The 25,063-nt window shown below is 40.9% G+C and overlaps 1 protein-coding gene across 5 annotated transcripts in view; it reads right to left on the bottom strand.

Moving 5' to 3' along the window:
• LOC129181544 (neural cell adhesion molecule L1.1-like) overlaps positions 1 to 24,856 on the bottom strand; it is a 49,348-nt gene extending 24,492 nt beyond the window's left edge. For 3 of the 5 annotated variants that reach the window (XR_008570457.1, XM_054776889.1, XM_054776905.1), the window contains exons 1-6: positions 24,666 to 24,814; positions 6,131 to 6,399; positions 4,807 to 4,821; positions 4,486 to 4,597; positions 3,545 to 3,714; positions 1,491 to 1,613 (exon numbers count right to left, since the gene is read on the bottom strand). Coding sequence is in view for 4 of the 5 variants with exons in the window: in XM_054776889.1 (XP_054632864.1) it covers positions 1,491 to 1,613; positions 3,545 to 3,714; positions 4,486 to 4,597; positions 4,807 to 4,821; positions 6,131 to 6,275 (565 nt within the window). In the remaining variant the exon portion in view is untranslated. Of the gene's footprint in view, positions 1 to 1,490; positions 1,614 to 3,544; positions 3,715 to 4,485; positions 4,598 to 4,806; positions 4,822 to 6,130; positions 6,400 to 24,665 lie in introns of all 5 variants that reach the window. The other 2 variants (XM_054776896.1, XM_054776910.1) reach the window with 2 other exon arrangements.
• Positions 24,857 to 25,063: the final 207 nt, after the last annotated feature.

The raw sequence follows: 25,063 nt of genomic DNA, 5'->3' as shown, positions 1-25,063 counted from the left end.
GGTGAGGTACTAATCATTTTGTGGGTTTAATTAGATGTTGTGATTGTCTTTGTTTATACTTCAGTAAATGAAGTAGCATGAGATTACCATAAGGTACATCATCACATGCCAACCCCTATGAAATATGTTGTATTACACAAGGCAGAATAAACCAGCCTCCGTTGGAGTTTACGCATGCGAACGTTACTGATCTTGATATTCGTCATCATGAGAACTGCGGCGAGCAACACATTATGTGCATTCTTTTCACCATCTTTGGCGTGTTTGTACAACTTCATTCAAGTTGTAATTAATTCTATAAGGCTGCAGGATTGCAAACTGGAAAATATTTGTTGTGAATACATTGTTTTACGTTATGGTACGGTACGTTATGTATAAAAGCACCAGTGTTGACGTGATACTGCTGGTGCTCTACTTTCATCAGTCAGTGAATGCGTGCTGCATTCATTACTGGGAGTGGACAAGTCCTGCAATGCAGCACAGGAATGCAAGCTAGAAGGAGGAATTATGGGAGTGAACCAAGCCAATAATCACGATCACAATCACGATATCCAGCCATCATGCCATAATATAGATATAGACAGTATATAGTGGTGTGAAAGTGTTTGCCCCCTTCCTGATATCTTTTTTTTGCATGTTTGTTACACTTAAATGTTTCAGATCGTCATACAAAATTAAATATTAGTCGATGACAACACAACTGAACACAAAATGCACTTTTTAAATGTAACTTTGATTTGATTGAAAAATGATTGCCCCCCCATGTCCATGTCCAGCCTCAAGCTGAAACAAACTTGGGTTCTCCAGCAGGACAATAATCTAAAACACACCAGCAACTCTGAATGGCTGAAAAAAAACAAAATGAATGATGATTTTTTTCTCCCTTAATAATAAAAAGCTTCATTTAAAAACTGCATTTTGTGTTTAGCTGTGTTGTCATGGACTAATATTTAAATTTGTTTGATGATCTGAAACATTTAAGTGTGGAAACATGCAAAAAAATAAGAAATCGGGACAGGTGCCAACACTTTTCCACATGACTGTATATCATGACTGAAGAAGCTTCAACTTATAGAAACAACGCCCCTGACTCCAGCGTGTTAGCAAAGTTAACATAGTTTTTATACTATTTACACTGATGGATTCACTTCTTTTCACACTTGGGTGACAGTTACGAATGCTAAAATGTGACTTAAAACATTGTACACTTGATAAAGGTTATCTTTGATGGCTGCGGTTTCACCCTGGAACAGATTATTTTTATTTACATTGTTTCCTACGGGACGTCAGTCAGATGGCATCCAAAGTTCCAGAATTTTTATAATTTTTGCAAGAGTAGAATTGTAGTAAGTGATGACAAAGTTAATAAAACTAAATAACGTAGATGTTGCTGTTTATGCACAATTGGAAACCAAAATTCACGTTATAAACACGAAAATATCAATACTTGATGCTCGTGTTTGGTGGGATAAACGTGCACAAAAACTCACTCTTGTCCATCCAGTGGATATGTGGAGGGGTGGAGCTCTGCGGGGGGTCGCAAGACAAGATGATGCTCTCGCCTTCATACGCTCGCCTGCGGAACTTCTGCTGTTTCAGGAGCACCGGCTGAGCTGGAAACCAGACGTATAAAAACACATGGTCAGCGGGCCTCAGATCAAAATGATCAGAAAGTATAGAACAACCTTTAGATGTACGTAAACAAAAGGACACCTCCAGAAAGTAAAAATAACGTAGAGCCTTTGCTGCTATATTAGCTATATACAGCCATCCCAATCGGGGTTCAATAATCCCTCTCTCGCTATATCGCGTTTTTTCAGAAATAGATGAATTAATAAATGATGACTGTTTCATGGTAGACTACGGTCTATTATTAGTCAAAACATATTGAAATACAAGTGATAAGTAGTATTCTGGTCACTAGGTGGCAGTAATGACACAAAACATTGAGACATTACCTTACATGACATTACCTTAACACTGCATGACGTCAGCCATGGCATGCCCGACATGACAGAGTGACATGATAGAGTGACAAAAAGTTTGCCTTTGTCTTTGTCTCCTTAAGTTTAGAAGAGATAAATTCGATGCTAACTAGTTAGCTCGTTAGCTCTGTAGCTTGTTAGCTAGCGGCCGTCTCGAGTCCTGCAGCATAAGAGTGTGGTGTAAACAAGGAATAATAGGAGTGTAAAGTGTCACGTTCGCCACTGGCCTTCGTGTCCTGCTTGTTGTTTCTATCCCTGCCATCCTTGAGCTAGCCGGAGGCGGGAAGGCTGGGCACACCTGTGGCTGATTTCTCTCACTCCATTTAAGCTGACTGCTTGCAGCCGTTAGCCGCTGGTTCTTTGTCCTCACTCCTGCCGGCTATCCACATGTGGACTTTCTCTCTACGCTCGGACTGTCTTCTCCTCGTTTTGTATTTGTCCAGTTTAGCCCAGCTGCTTCCCAGGTCTCTCGCTAGCTCTTTAGCGAGGTTTTGACTTCTTCATGGTGTTGTGCTCTATTTTGGTTTCTTGCCGACACCATCGCCTTTTGTTCATGGACTATTTTTGCACTCTGTGTTATTAAAAAGTGTTGAACTGCCCTCCAAGCTCTCCGTCTCTGCATCTGGGGTCCAAACCATCTCAAGAACATCACACTAAAGGGCTCTAATAATGTTAAAATCTGTATTTAGAAAGTCATAAATAGTTTTTTTATGCTCCAGCTATGAAAATATTCCATATATTAACATTGAAGCCTGTATCGCGGAAATTCATTTGTCGCGGTCGAGTCTGGAGCCAATTAAACGCTATAAACGAGGGACGACTGTTCAGTGTTATTGTTTTATTACACATTAAAGGTCCCTTATTATGCCACTGTGACCTTTTAATGATGTTGTAACGGTAATATGTGGCCATGGGGGCTCGTGAACACCAAACATGAGGAAAATGTATCCTCTCTCTCACTTTTTTTGGACATGATGCCTCCTCTGACCCGCCCCTAGCTAGGTGAGCCCGTCCTGTGTATACACCCAGCACTGTGTCAAAAAAGAAAACAATGCAGGCTTCGCAATAGATCTTCAAATAACACTCTACTAACCACGCCAGTCAGACGTTAGATCATTTTTGATCATTTAGCATGATGTTGCTACTTGAAATTGGAGTGTAATGTTAGCACTGTAGCTCACAGAGCTATGCTAGTGTTGCTGACGTTCGTGTCCTCCTGTCCCACTCCTTCATGTTACATCGTTGCATGGGATATACGGCATCTATTATACCAGGTCCAATGACATCACTGCTCTGGTTTCTGGCAATGGTTACCGCAGCAACAAGCGATGAGAGAGCAGAACAACTTCAGTCAACCTCATTGAGTCACTCAAGTGTGTGTGTGTGTGTGTGTGTGTGTGTGTGCGGGTCCGTGTAGGTGTGGTAATGTACGTTCGGCCTCTCATTGTTCACGTGGCCTCTCTGTATATCTGACGCCTCCTTATATGATGAGATAGATAGATGGATACGTAGAAAGATGAAAAGATGGCTCGAGAGAAGTCTACATTAGAGTGACTCACGCTCCACGATGACATGCCAGGTGTGTGTCATGGCGGTCCCCAGAGTGTTGGAGGCGTAACAGCGGTAGGTTCCTTGGTAGGACTCCAGCACCTCGTCCTCGCTGACCTCCAGCGTTCCGCTTCCCGTCTGCTCAGCCCCGAATGTCCGGCCATCTTTCACCCAGCGGAACCTGACAAAAAAAATGATCTCATTAGTGATGTAATATAATTTGGGGAACGTTTGTTTCCATAGTAGCAGAAAAAGCAGGGAGAGAATGAATGGGAGCAAAGTGCTGAAATTAGACATCCGTCTTGTTTGGTGTCACATGACTGACTGGGCTGGGTCAGCCTCTCCCATAGTGCTTTCAGGAACACTGCAATGCCACAGTGAATGTGAACTTTGACCTTTTTCCATTCAAATCTGCACTGTTCTGTCCTAGTTTTAATCATGATTATTTCTTTTAATAATACACACATCAAGTACAGTTAAAGGTTAAGCAATCATCTATGAAAACTATGTGTGTCTACAAATATCACAAGCAGATCCCTATGTATACATATATACAGATATATGATGAATACATAGAATATGACAAACAACATAGAAATATGAAATCAAATTAAGGTAGACAAAATCTAAGAAAAACAAATAAAGGTATAAACAGGACTGAATGGATGTCAACTTCAAATTCAACTATAATGTTGAACAGAAACATTTGGGGGAAAATGTCCATATTGACAAAATAACTGAATATAATAGTAATAACAATATATTTTGAAAATTGCATCTTTATTTATTCTCAACCCAGGAAATGATGTTATGTCACATTTTGTCCTTAGTGAATAAAGCTTGAATTTTAACGGTACAAATCAGAAGCATTGAGAAGCGCAGCTGTATAATAATAATGTGATAGTATGAAAGCAATAAATATGTTACATGCCATAATAAATGAGGGACATACATGGGAGCGGGGTTGCCGGAGGCCTCACACGGCAGATAAATGTCATCACGGGAGAACGCCGTGAATGACGTCATCACCTCTGAAGGCTCTGTCAGCACAGGCGGCTGTGAAACTGGCAATACACACAAACACACACATAATGCCAATATAGAAATGTAACACACAAAGTTGAATCCACATTTGATCCACAATGCACATTTAGCAGGAAAGTAAATGTAGCATGTAAAAGTCCACGTTCACTTTATTCTCTTTCAAATGTCATCAGAGCAAACAATACTTGAACGTGCTCACATCACCGTGGCGACAAGGAGAATCACTTACTGTTTGTTACTTTGTCTGTTTGTCCACACGGAAGCAAGGAAAAGAGGGCACAGAGGAAAAGTTAAGCAAAAGCTTTGACGTGTGCTAATGTGCTCGGACTCCGGCGTTAAAATGAGATATCGGTTCATATGTGTTTCCTGTTGATACTGAAATCAGTGCACAGGTGACGACGTCATGCTCCACACACAGCAACAGGCATGCTAGCTCAGTATGTTCGGGGTCTGGAATTATTTATTTATATTTTACCTTTCGCATTGTAAACATGCAATTTGCAATGACTGTAACATGTCATGTACCACGGTAGAAAGCCCCCCATTTGTCTTAATGCTACACTGATGTCTTTTCGCCAAGCGTTGAGATTTCACACTTTGTTTGGCGGTCCTTCCATGCAACATAGTTAAAGTTTGTACTAAAACACTAGTGTCAACAGTCAATCTGGCCTCAAAACAATTGCAATGGCAATTGAAGAGAGAAAGGGACGGTTCTGGAGCTGAATCTAATAAAATAATTGATCTAACAGCCACTTTTATTGCAAATGTTGATCTGAAATCGGAGGAGAATGTGAAAGTCAAGCTAGCAGGAGGGTTTGGGATGAAAAAGCTTTTCGTTTATCAAATTCATTTCATCTGGGCGTATCAATGACTGAATTTTTTTGCCATTCTCTGGTGTTCCCGTAACGCAACTCCCGCAAATCTACTGCATACACTAATCCCTTGTTTATCGAGGTTAATTGGTTCCAGACCTGACCGTGATAAGTGAATTTTCGCAAAGTAAGATTCCTTCTTTATATATGGCATATTTTCACAATCATAGCATAAAAAAACGGTTTACGACCTTCTAAATGTGGTACAAAGCAAAGTTTAAAAAATCTTTCTGTGCAACATCTTTTTATGTACTAAATATCCCATGTTATGACGTGGACACCTGCAGGCGATAGACCGGTGCGTCCTTTTCTCTTTAAATGGGTGTGGCTTATATACCGGTGCGCTCTATACAGTCGTCCGTCGCTACATTGCGGTTCGAAGAACGCTCCCTCACTCCATCGCGGTAATTATAAAGATGACTATACGGGTGTTATTTCATGTCTAGATGGCTCTGATAAAGTTAAACATATTGAGAAGATCGTAAACAGGTTTTCTATGAAATGACTATAATCTGGAACCAGGATAAACGAGGGATTATGGTACATAGTACTTGTACTAACTATAAGTACTGTAACGATAATATATGTTTTTTAACATTACCTCACCAACTTTTAGTACCCACCCCTACTGATATCAGTGCTTTAAAGAGAAGCCAGGTGAAAATAACACGTTATACTCACAGTTTGCTGGGATGATGAGGGCTCCCTGTGCCAGTGGAGGCGTGGATGAGAAGAGGAAGGCTACAGGGAGGATGAGGGCGAGGGCCAGTGGGGGAACGGGGCTCGGCCCACTTGAGCCTGTCCACCATTGCTGCGGCACACACATCTCTCAGTGTCCCATTGACACACACTCATTCACCAACACACACAAACAAACACACTCGTGGCGACGTCACGGCGGGCTTTAATGTAGTGGACGTGTGGTGCCTTCACAGTGACACAAGCTGATCCTGAGTGGAGCAGGGGGGAGGAGAAGAAAGGGGAGGTGAGGGGTGACCCCGAGAACAAAAGAGGGATGAAGGGGGGGAGAGAGGTCATTAAATTCAATAAAATGATTACACAGTCAATAAAGCTCAGTCCGCTGAAGAAAACTGCAATTTAAAGTTATTTTTAAAGTAATTTTTTAAACAAAGAAATGCCAAAAAATCCAATATAAAGTGTCCAGAATCTGAGTTGAAATTCATGTTCATTATTTTTCAGAATTATAACCAACATTTGAATTATGCCATTAAATGTCTGCCTGCATTTTTCCCCACTTCTCAATTTTACAATAATTAAAAATTTGTTCTGACTTTTTCTGGCTGGTGTGTACCCCCTGCTTCAAAGGAGGTGGCAACTGTGTTGCTGCTTTCTGGTTGGTAGTCCGTCTCCTTCCGCTACATAACCAAGGTGGTGACTATTGAGTGTGGAAAGTGTCCACTATTTTGACCGTCTAGAGTGCAGCATCCAGGTACCGACAGTGCATTGCGTTTGACCCTACTTCTCAGTGTGAACGCACTTATGCACTCAAAAGACTTAAGTGTAAGTGTGCAGATTGAGACACATTCTCAAATATGTAAAAAAAAAAAGAGAAAAAATAAAATCAATACCCAATACTTCTGCATTGAAATACGACTGTCTCCAATTTCACAAACGCTTTGAATAAAATGACTAAAAATCATAAAAAAATACAGAAGAAGACTAAGCATAAAGTCACTACAAATCTTTCTGGTTTGTCAATGTATGAAAACCCCTGAATTAACATAAGAAAATAAACACAATCCTTGTCAGTTCATCACTTTACATTTGTCAAGCCTATCAAATGTGACAAAAATGACCTAAATCAAATAAAATTTCTAATTTACAATAACATAATTTCCACAAATGTCACATAAATGAACTAAATATTTGCATTCAATGAACAAAAATATGCATACAGTGACAATGTTTTTGAAATGACCAAAAACAAAACAAAATATGTGCATATGCATTTTTATATATAAAAGTATTACACATTATATGTGAAAATAAAGAAATACGTTCTATTCGACATAAGATTTACCAACCACTTTCTACACTCGACAGAGCTATTTCGAATCAAAGGACAGGGGCGCTTGTTTCCATGTGTGTAAAAAGTGATGGGTGCGATGAGATGAAAGCAGCAGGAAACACCATTCTAATGACATCACAAAGGCAAATTGTCTTCTATTGCATTTCCATTCATGTGAGCATCTTCTCCTTTGTCCTGCCTCCTGACTGAACACTGACCCGTCACAGCAGGAGCGTGTGTGTGTGCGTGTGTTGGAGGGTGCTTATACCAGATGGGTGAGGGTTCCCTTCCTCTTTGTTCCCTCCAGATGCCCCCCTCGCCTCATCTCGCCAACTTTGGTCTTTTCAGCATCTTGACTTCAAGCGAGGGCTTACCCGCTCCTCAGCAGGACCATCCTATAACATTTGTGCAAATCCTTTTTGGAATCCTCTCAGCACGTTCGTAACAACGTCGGGTCAAGCTAAAAATAACCATGTGCCACTTGAAATGGGGCAGTAGCACCATTCAAGGCAATCAAATAAAACACAGGCGATCCTTTGAGTAAACGTTCTTTTAATGGAAGGAAGCTGGAAGGGATTTGCTTTCTTTGTTGTTACAAGTGAAAGTCTACTAATGCTGCATTCAGGACTGCTGGGGAATACAGTCATCCCATCGTTTGTTGCGGTTAACTGGTTCCAGAGTCGACTACGGAAAGTGAATTTCCGTGAAGTAGGATTCAGTATTAATAAATATTCTTAAATGGAATATTTCCATAGTTACAGCGTAGAAAACCTGTTTATGACTTTACAGTTTTCACCATTATTACTTGTAGAGCCCAGTAGACAACGTTCCCTCTAAGATGCACGCGTGCGCAATCGCTTGTGTTCTCTGTGCAGGAAATCCTTGCTGCGCAACGAAATAAAATCCAACCTGAACTGTAAATAAAATAAACACATAACAATTTATTCTCTACCATTTTGCAATGCAACTCTATATGTTTTGTTTTTACTTTATGCTGTGGCCTCTTGCCAGGTCATCATTTTAAATGAGAAGGTGTTCGCAACTGATCTTACCTGGTAAAATAAAGGTGAAATAAGAAAAAGCTCTTTTCCCCAATTCAGTTCTGACTCTGGGCACATTTAGATAATGAACTGTGGAAGACCGGAAGGCATATGTGCTCCTTGACCTCTGAAGCTGAGAGCATACAGTACATATGGTGGCACTAATCCAAGAAGAAGAATGGCTAGCTGGGATGTGGTACTGGGGCATGCTTTCATTTTGAAGTGTTACGCCGAGTCGGCCCGAGTGATGCCTGTGGTTGTTTTCTTCTGTTGAGATTTGATTTGATTTGATTTGATTTAATTTTTTGACTTAAAAGCAAACACATACGGCAAATGTGGCATCACTTTCAAGTAAATTTCCTGAATCAAATAGTGCCAGAAGAAGGAAACAGAAAGGAAACAATATAAATAAATAATAATATTTATTTATTCTCAATTTGGGGTTTCAAATGAAGTGGAGAAGAAGGCCAAAGGAGGAAGCTAAAACCTTATCACTTCCACACGGAATGAGAAGAGAACTTGTTGTTACTATGTCAGGTATGTCATGGCTGACTTCATGCAGTGTTAAGGTCATGTAATATCTTTTCAACGTAACATTACTGATGCCTAGTGACCAGAACACTGCATATTACTTGTCTTTCAATATTTTTTTGGCCATCGTCAGCCACGAATCAGTGACCATTCATTAATTAATTTTTAAAAACCTGCGATAGAATGAGGGAGCGATGTTCGAAGGACGGCCGTATCCCTCTTGGAGCGATAATAAGGTACAAGTTCAAAATGTGCCAGTCAAATGTAAACTAAACACATAACTGATGACTGCAATAACATTGTATTTGTGAGCAGAACGATTTGTGTTAAATGGCATTTATTTTTAGCTTTTGATTTTCTAAAGACAAACATGGCATCAAGAATAAAAAGGAGGATAATAATCTATCTTCGTTCCATTATGTTTCCTATTGGCTCAAACTGTTTTGTACAGATTGTATAACTAATGCAGCGTTGCATCAGTTTGTTTTTAAATTTAGCTTTTTAAAGGTCTCTGTTGTTAAAGGTCCCCTTTTATGCCAAAGGGAGTTTTTAATGGCGCTTCAACAATGACAACTCTTTACAGATATTTGAATCTGGTCTTTAGGAGTCCCTCAAGGCCCGTTGTTAGAGCTGCTAGAATTCACCATCAACTGTACAAGTGCAAGCGTTCTGATGTCCTTAAAGCCCCCCCATGAAGTGACTTTTTAATGATGTTCTAACAGTAATATGTGTCCACAGAGCAGGGGTCGGCAACCCGTGGGTTCGGACCCGAATTCCTTTCTCTTCTCTGCCAACGATGCTGGCTTACCTGTGTGCTTGATTTGTGGTGAGAAACAAGAAAAAATGTTGAAAGACATTTTCAAAACAAGCACTCAGTAATGTCTGAAAAGTAGTAATTTCTTTCAAACTAGACCTGCTCGCGTAAAAGTGGTCATCCTTGCAGGCTAGCCCTGCACACGACGGGCTCGAACCGGCGACCACATAAGTTCATTGATCGATTGTTATAGGTCATGCGCATTTTTTTGAGGTGTCAGGTACATACTTGTACATACATTACACATACACATTACGCTCCTATTTGTTGTATTCTGTTGTTGTAACTGGTAAAATGAAGAATGATTCAAACTTTTTAGTTGTTTTTTAAGTTTACAACATGCCTAAGCTGATGTTTTGCGGCCCCAGGCTATTTTTCTTTACTGGGCAAAATGGCGCTTTGATAGAAAAGGTTGCTGACCTCTGCCCTACAGCCTTTTTATGAGCACAAAACCTGAGAAAATCTGTATCGCTCGCTTTTGAAGTTCTGGCTTTTCATGACATATTGAAGGAAAAAGATCCTTCTTTGTGGACATATCGCCTCTGACCCACCCCTAGCTAGATAGGCCCACTGCATATGTAGGTCCAACACTTTGTAAAAACAAAAATAAAATTAAAAAGGAGCTGCAAGTTCCAGCTTGATCTCAAATTCTCAGCTAGATTAGTTGCTCAGCTATCAAACCAGGTTCTCTCCCGATCAGACGCCAACATCTCTTTGATTTAATTCACTGCTGTAAACCTTCCCACCGAAGACATGATGACATCCTTCACTGTCCTTGTGCTGAGGGAGAAGTCTTCTGTCAACATCACACGTCAAAGTGTAGCATGTCAAGCTCAATGAAGATGTGCTTTGATTTAAGATTTCATTCATTTACACCCCCTCCCCCATGTCTTCTTAGCTCAGCGCCACTGTTGGGAGGTCTATGAATATTTAATTTACAGGAAGCTCATGCTAATATCTTTTTTTTTTTTTACTTTACAGTCAGAGTGATCAGCAATGAAGACGAGTGAGGACAAGCATGCTGGGAAGTCAGACATCATTTCATCTCTTTATAACGGTAATGAGCATGTACACACACACACACACACACACGCACACCCCTACCTTATGGTCCACTGTTTGGGGTCATTTATTTTGTTAACAAACCCTCAGGGAGTGTGTGTGTGTGTGTGTGTTTGTGCCCAGCTGTGCTTGTGGGTTTCAGTTTTGCTTTAAAAAAAAAAGTTATTGTTTTGAGCTGATCCTGAGGCAGGCACAGGTCTGACTTAGATTGCTGAACATCGTCATGGCGATCATTGAGCGTTCATGGGAGAGTTGGGCAATATGGACGTAAGAGGGGGGCACATTAGCCAGCTGTCACTCTTGTCCCCACATCTGTATGTGTGTCTTTTTAACCCTGTATAAGAATACTCCCATTTCTTCCACGCTTTTGTTCTTTTTTATTACTATCATTACCTCTTTTTACTGAATGATCCTTTCATACTGCCTCAAGTGTAGTATTTTCACCAATTTGAAATAAGAGTCACAGGACTTACAGTACAATTGTGTTTTGGAAGTGTGTTGTCCAATATCTAGCCTTGATGCTGGAATTTAGACAGCTATAAGTGCTTTTAGTAAGCCCTACTGGGAACATGTCGTTTTCTGTGTCTGTAGCTTTAATGCCAGTGAGCTGTGTTTGACCACACCTGTCTCCGACCGAATGTGTTTCCAAGAAGCTCTATTGTGTACTTTATGCCGTAACGATACACGTGTCCAACTGACTGTATGCCATACATCCTCCTGTCCCACTCTTTAATGTTGCATTGTTAAAAGATCCCAAGGGTTATGGAACAAAAAAGCCAAGTGGTAGACCCAAAAAAATGTCACCGGCTCTGAGCCGAAGGATACGGTTGGCTGTCCGTCAAGACACAGGATTATCCTCGGCTCAAATAAAGGTTGTTACTGGTGCCGAGTGCAGTCCAATAACCATCTGAGGGCATCTGCGAGAGAAGGGTTTTAAGAACAAAAAATATCTTCAAAGGCCTCGTCTCCTTCAGCGCCACAAAATTGCCCGTTTGGAATTTGCACAAGAGCACCAAACATGGGAAATTGAAAGGTGGAAGAAATTTTTATTCTCTGATGAGAAAAAAATGTAACCTTGACGGTCCTGATGGCTTCCAACTTGCAATGTTTCCTTCAATGAAACACTGGAGCTTCAGGTTGTGCAGGGGCGTCAAACGGAAACTGACTATGTGGAGATGTTGCAGGGGGCATCCCTCATGACAGAAGGCCCTCGTCTGTGTGGTAACAGCTGGGTTTTTTCAACAGGACAACGCTGCAGTTCACAGTGTCCACCTGACAAAGGACTTTTTCCAGTGGAATAACATCACTCTTTTGGACCATCCTGTGTGTTCCCCTGATCTAAATCCAATTGAGAACATTCGGGGATGGATGGCAAGGGAAGTTTACAAAAGAATGGCGCAGCTACGCATTGCTGAGTCCTTTTTTGAACAATTTATTTCTATTTTAGGGGTCTTCTGATTTTTTTGAGCTATGGTCTTAAACTTTTGATAAGCTGATGAACAGGCAATTTCACTTTAATGGTTGTTTGCAATGAATTGCTTACTCAAAAAATGTTTTGTCTCACTCCTATTTGTATTTGCATTTTGAAACTCTACTGAATCTCCTTAAGATACACCAAATGTAAATTCTTGCAATGTTTCATCTGATCTTAAAATTTTGATCAGGAGTGTATCACATACAACAACGTAACATTAAGGGGTGGGACAGAAGGACACGAACATTGGCAACCCTTGTGTAGCTATGGGAGCTACAGTGCTAACATTACACTCACATTTTAACAGCAACATCATGCGAGGTTAGCCTGTTCTCTGAAGAAAAACCACATGATCAAACTTACAGCTCCCATGTCTGTAGCTGCCTGATGAACAGTTGGCAGATTTTTTTGAAGATGTGCAGAGAAGCCTGCTGTTTTAAAATAAAGTGGTTGGAAAAACACAGGGCGGGGTCATCTAGTAAGGGGCCGGTCAGAAGTGCCATCGTGTCAATGAGATTTTCTTTCTCCTCCCAAAAATAGAGCAAACAAGTGAGGGAGATGATGGATGTTTCTCATGTTTGCTGCTCATAAACAGGCTCTATAGACACATATCACTATTTCAACATCATTAAAAAGTCACTTTGGCAATTTGTTTTCAATCCAATACTTTCCTAACAAAGCTGCTAGTCAAATAGACAAAGCAGAGGCTTTTAGTTGTTATCTAATAGCAGCAAACACTCCAAATACTGGAAGCCCCTGAAGCACCCATCTCTGCTCTCACTACCCGTTAATGTTAAATATAGTGTGACCTCCAACTCCCTCTGTGTCCTGGGCCATCCCACAGAACCTGAGGGGCGGTCCTTTTGGAGGCCGGAGGGGAAGGAGGCAGGGTGGGTGCAGGTGGGGCAGTCTTTTTGGGGGTGGTGGGGTTGGGGAGTGTGTGTGTCGGGGGTTGCAGGTGGACGAATAGTGCTTGACGGAGCGAGAAATTAGTTCATTGATAGATTCCGATCTGCCGAGAAGAATCTGGAAGTGTGGATGGAGATTAAGGAGGGGGGAGGAGCCACTCCACAGTGCGCACACACACACGCATATGCACGCACAAACACACGCACAGCGTAATTGACCTCTGATAGCACAATGTCTCCTTGAAAACGTGTCCTTTCAAAGATTGAAACATACATACACACACACGGACACACGTCTCTTTCAAATCTTTTCCTTTTTTGACCCAATTTTCACCTAAATATATTATTCATTAAATGCGCCTCCGGCCACACACACACACAAACACTCATGATAATGTTGACTATTCTAAATTGCACGTGTGTGCGTGCGTGTGCATGTGCGTGTGTATGTGTGTGAGTGAGTGTGAGTCTAAGATCACACTGCTGATGTTCGCCACATCAGACTTGATGAATATGAAAGAGATGTGCCATTTTAATAAAGCACCTCAGAGATTAACATGTCTATCTGAAGGCCCGTGTGTGTGTGCGTGAGTGTGTGTGCGTGGGTGTTTTTTACAATGCTAATTTTGGCGTTCAGCTCCTTGTTGGGGGGCAGCGGGTTGGGATAGTGGGGCATTGGGCATTTGGGCGTGTGCATTCAGGAGTCTGGAGAGGGTCGGGTTGGGTTCATCTGCGGAGGTGGAGGTCGCCTGGCTGCCTGACATCCCTGGCTTTTGTGTGTAGTGTATATTGAACACAGGAAGTGAACAAATATAGCAGTGATTGCTTGCTGTGATATGGAGAAGGGGTTTGTTTAAATAAGACCTGCTTCTTCCTACTCCTTTTTGGACATGATTGTGCAACTGTAAGCTTGAGATGTACGCAAATGTAACCTTGTGTGCATGTTTGACTAAACCAAACCAAACCAAATACCAACAACTAACAGACTGAACAACACAATGTGTACTGTAAGATATTTGCTTGTTTGACGTTAAAAGCCGTTGACAATTACTACTTTTAGTAATTATTATTTTAGAATCCTAGCTGACGCCACATACGTGCGTCCCAGTGGACTTGTCCTTCTCACCCCACTTCAAGTTTTACCATCAAAACTGCTCCTGTCTTATCGGCTTATCAATGAAAAGCTCTGTCCCAAGGTACAAGCTAACTAGTGTTAGTTAGAAAGAAAAGTGCCATGAAAAATGATATGACGGGACAAACAGACCTTTTAATTTAACTGAGTCACAAGACAATGCAGGTGCATTTTCTCCCAAATTATTATATGCTCAGGCAGGTACACTTTGAAATGTTTTATAACTTTGCATGTGCTTTAAACAGTTGAACTTCTTTCCACAAATTGAAACAAAAACTAAAAATTAATAGTTAAAATAATGATGCAGTTATAGGTGCTACTACTAATCATCTATGTTGATGTGTAGTTATGAAACACATGTAAAATAGATTGCAGATTGCAGGAGATTTGCGTTATGCTTATGCTAAAAGAACTACAGTGCAGAATCAGGAAGTAGGTCAGAATTAGACTCTGCTATCACATGTTTTGATAGCAGTCCAACGCCGCGATCGTGTTTTGATCTGACAAATAAGTAACTTTGATCGAATGTAGAATGACTACAGCTTCTGCTTGGACATTAACACAGCGGCAGCTCTTGAACTCCGACAGAAAACAGTCACACATGGCGAGCGAGTGACGCCGAGTGCAGGATTGCAAGGATTATAGTGTGCGTAAAGCACTTAATGTGCGCTTCCAATTCTGCCTGGTGCACTGCCACTTCCATATTATGCGTATTATCATTCACAGTAGCAACGCCATTGCTCACAGTCGGATAAACTTCTGGTTGCCCTCTCCCCGCAATCTTGCGAGATCTTTTGCCACCCCAAACAAACACGTGTGTTAATACCAGTGAAGATATTTCAGTAAGTGACATTTTGGCATGACGTCGAAAATGCTTTGTGTGTAATTTACTGTCAATTTCAAATACAGCAAAACCTGCAAAGAATTTATTTAGTTTCAGCTTTGCTGAGAAACTCATTCACACTGAGGCTATTGTTTACCGAAAATGCCTTGAACACAGTGAAAATGTGATCAAAAACAGAAGTAAATGTGAAATCACAGACGACAAAAAGAACGATGTAGCACTGGGGGGTATTTTTGTATTTATCTGAGTATTTTTTATGTTATTATGTGACGTATTAAACAGCATTATTTTGCTCAGGTTATTTCTTTGTGGAATTTCAGCTTGGCAACATCATCAGGAAAGTGACATTTTTAATTAGCGTAAAAGTGTTCTCTAACCCCTCCGATCCGACATACACTCGTCTCCGTGGACACGAGCGAGGCAGGCGTGTCCGTATCTCGTTGTCCTCTCTCAGCAGGACAATGAAAGCGACTGCAGCGCAGTGCATAAATCAGTCATTAGTGACGCTATGTGGCTGGATAAACAATAGCAGTCTGGGTGGGGGTCTATTAGGTCCAGCCTGGGGGGCTGAGTGGCACCAGCTGGGACAAGCAGCAGCGTTATGGAGCGCTATGGGCGGTGCATACCAGACATCCATCAATGTACACACACTCGCTACACACTGCACCACCACCACGAAACAATGATGAGAGGAGTCTCAGCCTGATGTCTTAATTTGATACGTGACATCACATTAACGTTATGAGCCGCAGTCACCGTGGTAACAGATCAGCGTTAATCAAACCGTGCCATGATCATGTGTCATGTGTATGATAGGGCTGCACTTAAACAACGCTGTTAACACACTGCTGATGTCTCCCACTCTTATTGATTTTGACATCCTGTAAGCTAGTCGGGGTTCCTATTTGCCAATGTTGTCTTGTCTCTTTAAAGGGACAGTTCGGGTTTTTTGACATGAAGTTGTATGACATCGTCATCAGCAGTGTACTACATCAGTGAGTGACTTGGTCCCGCAAGTTGCTGGGTCATTTAAGTAAGTGAGTTAGTTTGACTTCTCAAAAACAACGTGCGTTCAAAAAAGTATTACATTTGTGTCATAAAAATGCCTCCTCAAAAAAATCAGACCTCACAAATCGCTCTGCATTATATTCGACTGTGTAAGTCCACGTTGATTTAAGTGGTTTCAGCACTTTATAGTAGTAAGAACAAGGTGGACCAGGGCTTGATGAGTTGTTCGACATAAACAGGACCGACTTAACTGGGCATCACTGGACATTTAATTATGTTTAAAACGGTATGTGTATGGAAAATTCAGATGACCTATTCCCAAACAAAACAAATACTAGCTTATCACAGTTGTCAGCCATGTTTTTTGTTTACCATGTAAACATATTTCTGACTTCCCAGCAGTCTGGAATGCAGCAATACTTGAATGGTATGCTGGGGATTCATCTTACCAACCTATCTAATCAAAGAAGACAAAGACGTCATTGATGACATCATGGACTAGAATGGAGACTCCAGTAAAGGAGCAGCAAAAGTGTCTCCAAGTAGAGCCCCTCCCTGATCGCAAATCACATCGCCTTCATCCGTCAGATTCCCTTTCTCCCTCATCCTGCCTCATCCTGCGCAGCATCTTCCAGCCCTGCCCTCATCACGGAGAGCGGGAAGCAGTTAAAAGAACATTCAGTGATTATCCTATCGTATCGCGAAAACGTCAGTGTGTGAGACTGCCAGCAGCTTGGATCCCTTTACGTCTTTCCCTCATCGCTATGGTAACCAGCAACTCCAGCAGCAGCAATATTTACTAGCCCATCCCCCACACTGCCTCTCCTCCCTTTCTCCCATCCCCCACTCTGTCCCGCCACACGCTTTTTGTGCGGCCACGCCCTGCATCTATCTCACACACACACACACACGCACACACACAAACACACACACACACAGTCTCCTTTCAAGGTGAGAATTGTTTAATGCTAATTTGTATAATTGTAGCAGGTGACTCTGCTCAAATATTGTGACAAGCAATTGAAACTGGAATGAAAACTGGAACAATGCTTAGTACAGCGAAGACCTCCACCAAGGCCCACCTGATAACAAAAGTAGCATTTGTGTTTGTGCGTGGACTACTTCCTGGTTATGATTGGGCAGGTGCTGCCAACATCTGTTGTGCTGAAAGCGATTGTTGCTGTCTGACAAGTCTGTTATACGTTATGTATAACAATACAACAACAACAAAATCTGATAAAGGGATGCCATGTAGCTGTGTGAAAGCACACACAGGTGCGGCAATATCCGGCCTTCACTGGGTTCTGTGTGAAATGCAAAGAATAAATAAATACCTTTTGTATCTTTTGAGATAAGTGAAGAAGTACTTCTTCGCAGAAGTACAGATGACGTCTCAAGAAGCCTTTCCCTCGATGGACAACTCCTGTACGACTGAGAGCCTACACAGACGTTTTGTATCTTTTGTTACGGCTCAGATGCTGTAATTTTGCATTTTGGCTCGCTCAGTGAAAGAGATATCCTGGTGACAAAATGATACGAAACACTGTGATGACTGGCTCAAGTCGAAGAGGTCATCTGTGATACTGTCCTCATTTTAGTGTTGGCAAACTCCCCTGTCTAAGTTGGAATCATTTGCTCTAAATGGAACACCGCTCAACGTAATCCCCGACTTCACAGAGATGCAGTAATGCGGTGCCCATATACATGCTTTAAATTCTATAAGGGTACGCCATTTACAGTGGTGTGAAAAGGTGTTTGACCCCTTCCTGATTTATTTTTTTGCATGTTTGTCAAACTTAAATGTTTCACATCATCAAACAAATTGAAATATTAGTCAATGACAACACAACTTGAGACAAAATGCAGTTTTTAAATTAAACTTTTTATTATTAAGGGAAACGAAAAATCCAAACCTACATGGCCATGTGTGAAAAAGTGATTGCTCCCTAAACCTAATAAGTGGTTGGGCCACCCTTAGCAGCAACAACTGCAATCAAGCGTTTGTGATAACTTGCAATGAGTCTCTTACAGCGCTGTGGAGGAATTTTGGCCCACTCATCTTTGCAGAATTGTTGTAATTCAGCCACATTGGAGGATTTTCCAGCATGAAGCGCCTTTTTAAGGTCATGCCACAGCATCTCAGTAGGATTCAAGTCAGGACTTTGACTAGGCCACTCCAAAGTCTTCATTTTGTTTTTCTTCAGCCATTCAAAAGGTGGACTTGCTGGTGTGTTTTGGATCATCGTCCCACATTTATTTCAGATGGCCGGACATTCTCCTTCAGGATTTTTGGGTAGACAGCAAAATTCATGGTTCCATTTATCACAGCGAGTCTTCCAGGTCCTGAAGCAGCAAAACAGCCTCAGATCATCACACTACCACCACCATATTTTACTATTGGTATGATGTTGTTTTTCTGAAATGCGGTGTTACTTTTACAGCAGATGTAATGGGACACACACCTTCCAAAAAGGTAAACTTTTGTCTTGTCAGACCACAGAGTGTTTTCCCAAAGATCTTGGGGATCATCAAGATGTTTCCTAGCAAAACTGAGACGAAACTTAATGTTCTTTTTGTTGGAACTCTGCCATGCAGGCCGTTTTTGCCCAGTGTCTTTCTTATAGTGAAGTCATGAACACTGACCTTAACTGAAGCAAGTGAGGCCTGTAGTTGTTGGATGAATTGTCGCTGTGCTCTTGGGGTAATTTTGGTTGGCTGGCCATTCCCGGGAAGGTTCCATGTTTTCGCCATTTGTGGATAATCGCTCTCACTGTGGTTCGCTGGAGTCCCAGAAATGGCTCTGTAACCTTTTCCAGACTGATAGATCTCAATTAATCTCACTTAAGTTATGTTAACAGGCAGGGCAATCACTTTTTCACAGAGGGCCATGTAAGTTTTGATTTTTTTCCTCCCTTATAATAAATAGCTTTATTTAAAAACTGCATTTTGTGCTCAGTTGTGTTGTCATTGACTAATATTTGAATTTGTTTGATGATCTGAAACATTTAAGTCTGACTAACATGCAAAAAAACCACCAATGCATGTACTGTATAGTTCTTGTTTTTACTAGATCAATAACCAATAATATTTACCACAATGTTGTGTGCAGATATCACAATATCACCATTTCTGTGATGTTATTTGATCATTTCTTAAAAAATGATGAGATTTGATTTGACTGTTGACTAGTTTTTGCACTATTAGGAATGTGTCAGTTATGTGTCAGTTATGTTGACAGCCGAACGCCAACAGAAATTCCAAAAAGTCACGCGACACTTCACATCATTTTGGGTAAAATGTCACTCAATGAAGTCATTGTTTGAGCTCTTTTTTACTGAGCAGTTTTGGGACGCTTCACAAAGAAGCGAAACCGAGTACAGTTCTGTGTGTTGAGCAACTTTGACACACTTTGGCGAGCTGAGCATTTCGTTGGATAAAAACGCTCCTGTTAGTCGGCCGTTTCACTGATGCGCTTGTGGCCGCCTTCTGAATGGAGGTCTGTCATAGCTTGAGTGTGCTAGCTAGATAAGTAGTCCTATTATTTTTATTATACTTGAGTGTGTGTTAAAAGCATTGTATTAGCTGCATCTGAGGGGATTAAAAGCCAAACACAGAGGGTCTGTTAAAACCCTCCTAAAGTGGCTAATCCCAGCTAATGGGGCTAACAGATGGATCAGGTTGGAAGCGGGGCAAAGACCCTGGAAGAGCAGGAAGCATTCCTTACATTTGTTGGTACAAAGACGTCTTTCTACGGAGCTAGAATGTGGAAAACAAGAATGAAAGAAGATGATTAATCAGAAAGGAAAGGGAGGGGTGTGACCGAAGGATGAAGATTAATGAGAACCTCAAGAAGAAGTCTAGATAATTTCATTTTCCCTCTCCAAACCTCAGTTTGACCGCCTCAGACCTTTTAGTGAGCCTCCACAACCTTCATCCTTTTGTTTTCTTAGCAGACATCATGTTGATCCATGACACAACATCTACAAGTGTCCAGCAGGTGCAATGTGGAGGTCCTTTTCGGTTACAAAAGTACTAGGGCTGTCAAATGATTACAAATTTTAATCAAATTGATTAATCATGATTAATTTGCAACTAAGCGCTTTTTTTTTTGCTGTATTTTATGGACAAAAAACCAATGACAGGACAGAGTTGTATATATTTGTATGCATCATCAGCTCCAAATTTTACAATTTAAATTCTAAAAATATACCACACACGTCTAAAACACCAGTTTCTGTAATAGTAGCAGAACATTTGAATCACACTTTAACCGTGTTATTATGAGCCATGAGGGGTTGCGTTCAAAGATGCCACATCATTTTTTGAGTTGAAAGCGCTCTTTTGAGTGTAGATCTTATTTTCTGGGATTTCATATTTAAATGCAGCAAATTGTACTGTGCCGCAGTAAGAGTGACGCTAGTTACTGTTTTTCTTTGTCCGTTGGAATTGCACTGCTGTTGATGTGTTCAGGTCAGAATAAAGTTTTAAAAGAACGTCGGACTATGTGGGGACACTGTTGTGCACCCGTCTGTTGTCATAACAGAGCGGGGGTGGCTTGACATGGTGCGCATGCATTAATTACGCTAAAAATTTTAACATAATTAATGAAATAAATTAGTTACCGCTGTTAACGCACTATTTTTGACAGCCCTAGAAAGTATCACTCAGATATTACTCATCTGAACGATACAAAACGTTTATTTAAACACCAAGCGCTATCCATTAACGTGCACAGTTATTAATTTGTTAATGTATTGACGAAATAAAGAGTACATCGGAAATCATGCAATGCACTGCAGCAATTATGGTTGAAATGCTGAATGTACTATTACAGTGACGCAAAATGCTTTACAGTAGATTCTCGCATCTCCAGCATTCACATCCGCAAGGCAGGCCGTCAGCCCACGTGCACGATTCCCCAACAGGAAGTTACCCAGCATGCATGTCTTTGATACGCATAGTCTGTGTGGTGCAGTTAGATATGTCTTCCACAATTATTCCATTATTATGTTATGAATGAGGAAGGCATCTGTGCACTGCAAAAACAGCCATACTTGAAAGAAGCCCAAATTATATTAAAATGAGACTTCTTATTTCAAGCAAAAAAATCTGCCGATGGGGTAAGCTCAATTTGGCAAGAATTCTTCTAACTAGAATATTGTAATGTCTTGTGACTATTAAAAATATAACGAGTCCTAAAACAAGCAAGTTGTTATTAATCACATAGCTAGATTTAAGTAAAATGTACTTATTACAAGGTAAGAAGTAATCCAAATGCTCTTTTATGAATCCTAAATTGACATCAAATGTGCTTTTATTCGGCCAGATTTAAGCCCAATGTTTCACATATTCCAGATGTAGGAGTATTATTCTTGAAGAGAGCTTTTCTTCTAGACGAACAATCATCTACTCATATGGACGATGTGGAAGGAAGCCAGAGTACACAGAGAACACCCACAGGGTGAGCATGCAGGTTCCACATGGAGACGTTCTGACAGAGACTTGAACCCAGCTTGCCTGATTGCAAGGCCAACATTCTAACCACTTGTCCACCATGCACGTAACATCTCTCCTTGTAGGCATGTTAGTTACTTCTTTGCCGGTCCGAGCTTTTTATCAAGCAAATTAAATTGCTAGATCTTTTTGATTTCAAAAGGAAAAAGTGTGATTGGATCTAAAATTCACTTAATTTAGGAAAACTTACTGTCGTGAATGCTGTCAGAATTCTTTTTTGGCATGATTTGCATGTAAATTCACTAGTTTTTTAATTTCTAAACTAGATACAAAGAGAGTAATATTTCCTTGAATCAAGTTGACTAATTTTACACATTTACACAGATTTTATGACTAGATTTAATATAATAAATCTTGGTACGCTCTATGAAATTTGCTGTGCAGTCTTCACATTGGTCCAAAATCAGCAAATCTTTGAGAAATGGTTTCTTAAAATGGGAATTTTTTAGTGTTTGCAGTGTAGATATACAAATATAGATTAATCTGTTGTTGAAGAATAATCAAAATAAGGTTTTTATCTTGTTATTAGAAAAAATAACTCATTTCTGGCAAAAATATCTTCATGAGGGTTGGCTAGCTATACTTCCTTAATATAAAATTATTTTTCTCAAGTGAAAATTGCTAAACAATATATTTTTTCTTTTTAGGAAAAAAAAAATGGTTGCTTAAGATGGGACTTTTTTTTACTTCCTTGAAATGTAGTTTTTGCAGTGTAGACTCTAAAGTGATCAACGCAAAAGTGGCAGTGAATTTACACAAGACTGTTTTTAACATGCTTTTTATAAGACAACAACGCTAGCTGCCTTGTCAACATGATTTCAGCAGTCTAGAGCAGGCAACGCTAGCCTCAATCACTGGGCTAAAGATCAAGAATCCAAAATGAAACATGAGCATGCGGTGTCAGCCAACTTAATAACTGGCCAGCACTTCAAGACAAATCAGGCTAAATAATCCTGGGAGTTCATCCTCAGCTCACCCCCCCACTACTACACTCTCTGATCCGATTCCCAGATGTTCTCCTCACCCTTCGTCTGAGGCGCTTCTTGATATCCCGGATTAAATCTTTGCTCCTTTACGAGAGCGGCCCGGAACCATCTGTACCTAATCAAACCAATCGTTCCTCCTCTCCATAAACTTTCCTTTCCAGTTCCGACCTCACTGTGAGGGAAAGGAAACGAAAGGAAATAAAGTTGCTAGGAGGGATTACAGGAATTCAGGAGTAAGGAGACAAACAGAAACAACTGAAAGGCGGCCAAACAGACAAAGTGATGGGAAACGGAGGAGGGCGAGGGAGAGGGTCCAGGTTTCAATCCTGCTGAGTACACGTCCACTTCCTGAACCCACTCAGATAATGTCCAACGACCTCCTGACACTGCAGCTTGTCTTTATGGGCTGCTACCATGGCAACCTTGTCAATAAAGGTCATTTAACTTACTGTCAGTCAACACACCATCCCCTTTTTTACACTTTTGTTATTCACGTTCTCCATTGTACTCACAGATACAGAAGTTGCACCAAATGGTCTGGTCTGGTTGAATGTTTGGATGTGTAAGTCCTGTCATGTATGTCGGTAGGATAGCTGCATAAATAGCGTGACATTATAGTGTGGCCACACAGCGTATGGCAAAAATGAATTCATCCAAGAAGAGATAACCCACACAGTAAACAAAGTAAACAACAATTAAGGATATCTTTCTTCTTGCTTCTTCTTTTTGTTCACCGTGTTAAAAAAAAAAAAAACAGCCCTAGCCTCTACTACTTTGTACCAATGAAACAAAGCACAGATCAGTTATTTATGTATGTTGACTTCAGAGCCTTTGGCTATGCAGTGTTTTGTAGAAACAACATTCACATGTGACATGTTTACCAAATAATGCTCCCAAAAATCAGTATCGGATGACACATCCACATTTGACACAAAAACTATCAATAGAAAACCAAATATCTGCACTGGAGGCACAAATGACTCCTCATATTTTACCGAATACAATATGATGACCAGTGGCGTCCCACAGGGCTGCCTTCTAGTCCCCAAGTTGTTTCAACACATTTCAGTACAACTCTTGCAGTTCTTGTAAGTATCTTTAACATTCAACACAATTTAATGCCATCTAGCAATTTTAAAAGTCTTCATATCAACGAAAACCTCTACGTGGGCTCTTTTCTGTGTGAAAATCAGTGGGCGGTTTTCACACACGCTGGCTGAATTTTGTAGCATACGAATTATTTACAGTGACAAGAACTTTGACAACTATTTTACCACATTGTTACATTACCTTATCATTTTCCTAGGCATTTCAAACTAGCAAAGAGTACATTTGAAATACAGGAAGTGAACAAATGTATTGCAATTGATGTGAAATACATAGATGGTGGGGTCGGATTAAATAAGCTTTGCTTCTTCCTACTCCTTTTGGACATGTGAAACTGCGAATTGTACTATGTGATGTACTCCAGTGTAACTTGCGCGCATGTTCAAATAAATTAAACCATGACTGTTACCATTATGTTGCAAAAAGCAGTGTGAAAATGCAGCCTCTTGAAGCGAGCCACAGTGGATGGGAGCAAGCATGTGACGAGATGCTTGTGCATCATTATATGACAGCACTGCAAAATCTAATGTCCATATGAACATCATATTAGTGTCATTAGTGTTATTATTCATTATTAATGCAATATGATTAACAATACAATAAAAAAAGATGCGGCAAAACTGAAACATGACGACAAGGAAGCATCGTGCACGCCCCATGCTTATACCCCATACCTGATATCATGTACTAGTCACCACTGGAGCATCTCACACACACACACACACACACACACACATTTCTATTAATACATCGTGATGTTTCCTCACCTCTGCCAGTGTTTCCTCTCTTCTTTTGCGTCTTTCCACTGCCTCTTCTTCTTCTACAGGCGTGGATACTGCAGCGACATATAAAACACGCCCGTCTGAGTGCTCTTCTTCCTCCACCTCACCTCCCCCCTTACCTTCTCTCCTCCTCGCCGTCCTGCTCTCTCATTGGCCGCCTCACACGGATGACATCAGCCTCTCTCTCTTTCCAGTATTCCCCTGGTACCTCCCCGCCCCTCCCCTCTTTATTCACCTCTATGCACCCCCACTCCTCCCTCCTCTATTTTTACCCCACTCCATCCCCGTCTGCTCCGATTTTGCAGTCTGCTGGAGGTCATAAGAGTGTCTCTGATTTATGACACAATCACACGTCATGTAAATCACATGAAAGTGTTGGAACA

This window comes from Dunckerocampus dactyliophorus, chromosome 1 (genome assembly GCF_027744805.1).
Source record: "Dunckerocampus dactyliophorus isolate RoL2022-P2 chromosome 1, RoL_Ddac_1.1, whole genome shotgun sequence".
In the NCBI taxonomy this organism is placed as follows: Eukaryota; Metazoa; Chordata; class Actinopteri; order Syngnathiformes; family Syngnathidae; genus Dunckerocampus; species Dunckerocampus dactyliophorus.
Note: the sequence above shows the minus strand (reverse complement) of the source record. Positions and strands in the feature narration are given on the sequence as shown.